General features: G+C 37.1%; 1 protein-coding gene across 1 annotated transcript in view; it reads left to right on the top strand.

Annotated features, from left to right (window-relative positions):
- LOC102578202 (ATPase family AAA domain-containing protein 3C) overlaps nucleotides 1-6,159 on the top strand; it is an 8,332-nt gene that overhangs the window by 368 nt on the left and 1,805 nt on the right. The window contains exons 2-7 of the mRNA XM_015308615.1: nucleotides 31-278; nucleotides 375-470; nucleotides 1,551-1,661; nucleotides 2,393-2,702; nucleotides 3,139-3,229; nucleotides 5,526-5,868. Coding sequence (XP_015164101.1) covers nucleotides 31-278; nucleotides 375-470; nucleotides 1,551-1,661; nucleotides 2,393-2,702; nucleotides 3,139-3,229; nucleotides 5,526-5,868 — 1,199 coding nt within the window. The remainder of the gene's footprint in view (nucleotides 1-30; nucleotides 279-374; nucleotides 471-1,550; nucleotides 1,662-2,392; nucleotides 2,703-3,138; nucleotides 3,230-5,525; nucleotides 5,869-6,159) is intronic.

Genomic DNA, 6,159 nt, shown 5'->3' with positions numbered 1-6,159 from the left:
GGCCTTCAGGGGCGGAAGTGCGGCCTGCGCCTGCCATTGCTGCTACATCTTCCACTATCCCTAACCGTGCGTACGCTGACTCTCCATTTCGCTTCTACCCTTTTTCATCTCCATCTCCTTCTGTGCCCTCATCTTCTTCAGAGACTCCTCAGACGGACTCTGCCGAGTCAGATGCAAAGGATTCTTCTGAAGATTCAAGAGGTGGGTTCAACCCGGAATCGTTAGAAAGGGGTGCAAAAGCGCTTAGGGAAATCAATAGTTCTCCTTATCACAAGCAGGTGAGTGCTTTCTTTGTGAAGTTTCCAGGTTTTTGTTGTCTTTTTGGTGAGCAGAGTAATCTAATTTTAGTTTCTGATTTTTGATTTTTGGTAAAGGTGTTTGATGTGATGAGAAAGCAGGAAAAAACCCGGCTTGCAGATATTGCTGCGGAGAAAGTTCATTTTGAGGCAATCCAGGCTCAAGCAGATATTGTAAGTCTTTTTGACTACGCGTGAAGCATGTCAAATGGAGATCATTTCAGATGATAGATGTAATTCTGATAGAATTCTGTAGATAAAAGTAATGGAATTAAGAGAAGATAGGGAACATATTAGTTATCTTGTTTTTAATGTTGATAGAAATAAGAAGAAAATCCTTAAGTAATCTTTTAAACAGAAACCACTTTTTGTTTTGGTTTCAAACCGAATAATTTCGGCAAAGCCAAATTATTTTAGTTCTAAAAAATAGGCAACTAACTGAAACTTAGTTTTGCAAAGTCAAGTCGTATTGATTTCCGGAAACAATGTACGGGTGTGTTTGGTATGAAGGAAAATGTTTCCCACGGAAAATGATATTTTAGAAATGTTCTCTTGGAAAATAAGTGGGTCTCTGACTTTTTTTCTAGTGTTTGGTAAGTAAACAAGAAAATATTATCTCAAGAGCATTTATATGTTATCTAGCAAAATGTTATAAGGCAAGTAGGGGTGGGAAGTGGGGGTTCGGGGGTGGCGGGAGGTGGGATGGGCAAGGGGTGAGGGTTGGGGAGGAGACAATAAAATTGAAATGTCACTTAAGCAACTTGTTTTCCCTACTTCCATTAGGGAAGTCATTTTTCTCATTTTTTAGGAGCTTGTTTCCTAAAAAAACTGTTTTCCAAACATTTTGATCAACCAAACATAGGAAAATTAGAAAATATTTTCTGAAAAATGTTTTCCTCTTATACCAAACACACCAGTAGTCTGACCATTTTTTGTCAAATACATTAACCAGCCAATTATGTTGAGTAACAATATAGTCCAGATACAAGGCAAAATCTAGTCCAAACAAGTGATTATTTTAAAGAATATTTCAAATACAGATCTTCCAAAACCTAAACCAAAAACCAAATGAGAGTTGGTGTGCATTATCGCCTCTTAAGATGATGTGATTGCTTTGATTCTGGTTTACATGCTTAAAGCACAACATCGTTGTTTTATAATGCTGACACATTCAGCTGTGAATATCCTTATCTTCTTGCTTAGTTATTATCAAGTTTCTCTTACACTATATCAAATGCACTTCTGTAAATGCAGGATAAACAGCGACAATGGGGAGAAGACCAGCGGAATCTTTACCAACAACAATCACAAGCCAAGGCACAAATGCTAAGATACGAAGATGAATTGGCTAGGAAAAGAATGCAGGTGTGTAGAGTGATTTGCTTGCTTAATTAGACTTGATTCAGCTAGGACATGACATCTTGAGTATCGAAGTACTTGGGAGAAATTATAGTTTATTAGAATGTGTAATATATAACTCAAGTTGTATACACGTGCTTACATTTACCATGTTGTATACCTTTTTTTTTTTTTTAAAATAAAAGTAGACTTTGTCAATGATAAAGGGCTAGAGAAGAGAACAAGTTGGGCTAAGATAGACTGGGTTCCATCAGTTTAGCTAAACAATGCTCGTCTGAGGACTAGAGTTTTCAAAGTTGATGGGGATCAGTTAAACAGTAATCATTAAAAAAAGGGAATCCTAGCCCCATCTCCAGTCCCACTAGTTGATTACTGAAACAAACCACCTTTGAAGTGTTCAAAAGGTTATACTTTAATACTCAGTAGCATTGCTGATGCTTCATCCTTCTCTTCACAAAAACTCGACCAATCATGCCATAACTTATTCCATTGTTTGACAGCTAAAACATTATATGAAACGGGGCAGTAGAAGAGGAATTGAGTGCTCCCACTTAATATATGATACTATTCTCGTATAGAAATTATATTGGGCCTCATTACTTTTCCTGAAAGTTGTGCACATTATAAATCTGCACTTTTGTTTCTTTCAGATAGCATAGAATGTGTCTATTGTTCTTGAATGCTGAAATGATCTTACATGGGGACCTTGTTGACTGTTCTTTACATCATGATTTCAGACGGATCACGAAGCTCAAAGGAGACACAATGCTGAACTGGTTAAAATGCAAGAGGAGTCATCGCTACGAAAAGAACAAGCTAGACGAGCAACAGAAGATCAAATTCAAGCACAACAAAGACAAACTGAAAAGGAGAGAGCTGAAATAGAACGAGAAACAATAAGAGTGAAGGCCATGGCTGAGGCAGAAGGTAGGGCTCATGAAGCTAAACTGACTGAAGATCATAAAAGGAGGATGCTGATGGAAAGAATAAATGGTGAAAGAGAGAAGTGGCTTGCAGCCATTAATACAACTTTCAGTCATGTTGAAGGTATGCTAATGTTGTTACTATTTTTGTTCAAAAAACTCACTGACATGTTGTGCATGGAAATACATTTGGCATATCCAATGCTTCTTTTGGTAGAAACTGTTATGACTTTGTACTTATCCCAAAGGACCCACAATAAAAGGGGAAGGAAACTCGTCAGTTCTCCATTACGTGCTTGCTTAAAGATTTTATCTTTTCTCTGTTACTTTTTGCAGTTGTGTCATCATATTAGCTAAGTTGTTCCTTATGATAGGCCAGTATAAGAGTACCTAAAAAGAAAAAAAAGTATGATTGTTTTTGGGAAGGTGTTGGATGATGAACCACATAGAATAGGCTATAAAAAATGTTCTGCTATTTACAGTATTAATGCATCTTTTTAATGATACTCTTTGCAAATAGAGCAAGAGTCAATGGAACTGTTTCTCAATCCAATTTGCAGAGGGCTTCCGGATTCTGTTGACTGATAGGAGTAAATTGGTAATGACTGTTGGCGGAGTCACTGCATTGGCTGCTGGAGTTTATACCACCAGGTCTATATTCTACTCTTTCATTTCCTTTTCCCTTCCATAAAAGTCAACTTATGGCAGTGATACTCTAAGTGTGTACTTGTACTGCTTTCCTAGATCCAAGATCTATGATTGTCTTTTGGTATCAATATATGTATGATAGCCACAAGATCTATAATAGCTGTAGTACCATGGTTAATTTGTCATGGAGTGATGCGCTATGTGAACTCTAAATTATATCTTCCGTTTCTTGATGTATATTTTTCATCGAGCTGTTCTTACCATATTCTCTTAAAGAAGTTTGGTACAGGGAAGGGTTACTGAAAGTTTTTGACGGTTGAATCTTGTCCATACTAGATTATTTTCTGTGAGCAAGTCCATACTTTAGATTGAACCTGTCTCAATCCAATATTCAATAGGTTAGATTTCTCTAAGACAAAAATCTTGGCAGGATACCTTTTAGATTTTTTTATTTTGCTCATTCATTTTGGTTGTATTTTCTTTTTGTCTTGTTATTTTAGGAGGATAGTGATAGATAAAGAGCTCTACACGTGGGATTTGCTAAAATTAAAGAGATTCTAGGCCTTTCTACTAAACTGACGGGTTCAGAGAAGTAAATATCAACTTACTTGTGTTTGAATTTCTTTTTTATGTATTGACATTAGTTGACTAAAATAAGGAAACAAATTGACAGCTTAATTCTCCATGTAGAAAAAAAGAAGACATCAGTCACATTTTTTTGCCATGTGAATGACATGGCTGGAGTTTTTACATGATTATATATGACTACTCAATTAACCATGTGACATTTTTATGTTTCCCTTATTTATCACCTTATTTTGTTACTATAATCCCAGGGACATTTATCTGTTGAACATGTCCATTTGTATCCCACTTGATAAACAGTGTCAACTTGATATCGCATTGATCAATAATCTTTGACTTCATTCTGCCCTGGAGGTTGGGTTCTTTGAGCTAATTTGGACTGGAGTTCTGATTATTGCTCATTCACGTTCTGTTTACTCCAACATATAAGCAAATGAACGGATTTTGACTTGAAGACAATATATTAATGTAGCATTTTTCTTTGTTTGGTTATCGTAGGAGAAAATTTAAATTGCTTATAGAGATCTGGGGGAAGAACCAAACTTCAAGAATGTTAATCTAATAACAATTTATAATTCTTTAAATAGTCAGGGATAAAAACATTCTTGAAGTCGTGCTTATTGTTGGGGTTTTAGGGTCAGTTGTTAATTTTGGGGTGGTATAGCAGAAGGTAACGGTATCCTGTAGGAGGTGGATTTTGGTTAAATCTTGTGAAGGAGGTCTTGGGTGCTTGTGAGGAAGAGAGTTATGATTTTAACTTGCTGAACTTTTGCCTGAAGAAGGTGAGCCAATTGTTTGTTTTTGGTGAGGAGAATATTAGCCTCCAGAACAAGACAACGTGGATCGTTTGAGATGTAACGAGGTTTGTTGTGATGGTTTGAGTAGTGAAGAAGACGGTGGAGGGAATTTTTGGAGTTCCCATGCATGGTTTTTGGATTTAATGGAGGAGGAAGAAGAGGTGGCGTGTGCATGGTCACAACAGATTTGAAGAAGAAAACAAGGGTAGTGGTGGAGGAGGTGAAGGTGGCCAGAGAAAGACAACAACATACCCAGTGTAATCCCATAACTGAGGTCTGGAGAGGGTGGTGTGAACACAGACCTTACCCCTCCTTGTGAAGGCAGAGAGGCGTTTCCTGTAGACCTCACTCAAGTAAAGCATTCTAAAGCAGGTAAGAAAAGGGAATATAGTAGTGAAGAAATCATGGTGAAAATAATGGAGAAAGAATTGGCTAAAAGAAATAGTTCAAACCTTTATACTTTCTCTGGTTAGAAGTGCCAAACACGTGGTTTTACATGTCCGCAAAATGCTTAATAGGCATAATTTAGCAACATGAGGTATTCACTAGGTACCCTGCAGAGATGAGGTGCCAAAAATGAAAAATGGTTACAAGTTTGAGGGTCTGCCGGTGTATTTGGCCTTGTTTCTAACTTTAGTAAGTCTTTCATTTCTTGGTTACTTGTAATATGGTCATAAATTTAATCATCGAATGCACCTTACAGCTAAGGTAGTCTGTTTATGCATAACAATTGGGTGCAAGGAAAGAGTAATTAGACGATCATCGATTTGCTAGTTTTGAGAGGATTTGGCTGTGGGTCTTTTTTGCTGATCAATTCGTACTTAATGTCCTATTTAATGATATCTGCTGGCCCATTGGTATTTAGTTTTTAGAGTAGTAATTATATGTATTTGTTCTTATTTTTTCTGTTAATACAGGGAAGGTGCAAGAGTTACCTGGGGATATATTAACAGAATTCTTGGTCAGCCATCATTAATTCGTGAATCATCCATGTCAAGATTTCCTTGGTCAGGGATGATTTCTCAAGTAGCAAACAAAGGACTCAAATTTGGTACAGCTGCTGGTTCGTCAGCAACTGGACAAAGTAAATCTGCTTTTGGGAACATTATTCTGCATCCTTCTCTTCAAAGGAGAATTGAACACCTTGCTAGGGCCACAGCAAACACCAAGTCTCACCAGGCACCATTTCGCAATATGCTCTTTTATGGTCCTCCTGGCACTGGGAAAACAATGGTTGCAAGGGAAATAGCAAGAAAATCGGTACACTTCTCTCATATTTTTACTTGTTCCTCAACTATATTGTTACTCCACTCGTTAATTGTGCAATAAATAGATAAGCGTGGATGTTTTCATGCTATTAATATTGGATTTTCGGGCAACCATCATTAATTTCTCCTTCTATTTTTTAATGTAAATTCCCTTTCATCTATTAAGCAGGAATAACTGCTTATGGCAATGAACGAACTAACTTTTCACTTTTCTGAACTATAGCCAGAAATTAACTGCTCTTCCCCTCTGCCCCGCCAAATTATTTAGAAGGGAAGAAACCCC

Source organism: Solanum tuberosum, unplaced genomic scaffold, assembly GCF_000226075.1.
Source record: "Solanum tuberosum cultivar DM 1-3 516 R44 unplaced genomic scaffold, SolTub_3.0 scf00085, whole genome shotgun sequence".
Lineage (NCBI taxonomy): Eukaryota > Viridiplantae > Streptophyta > Magnoliopsida > Solanales > Solanaceae > Solanum > Solanum tuberosum.
The sequence above is the reverse complement of the archived record's forward strand: the minus strand, read 5'-3'. Positions and strand labels throughout refer to the sequence as shown.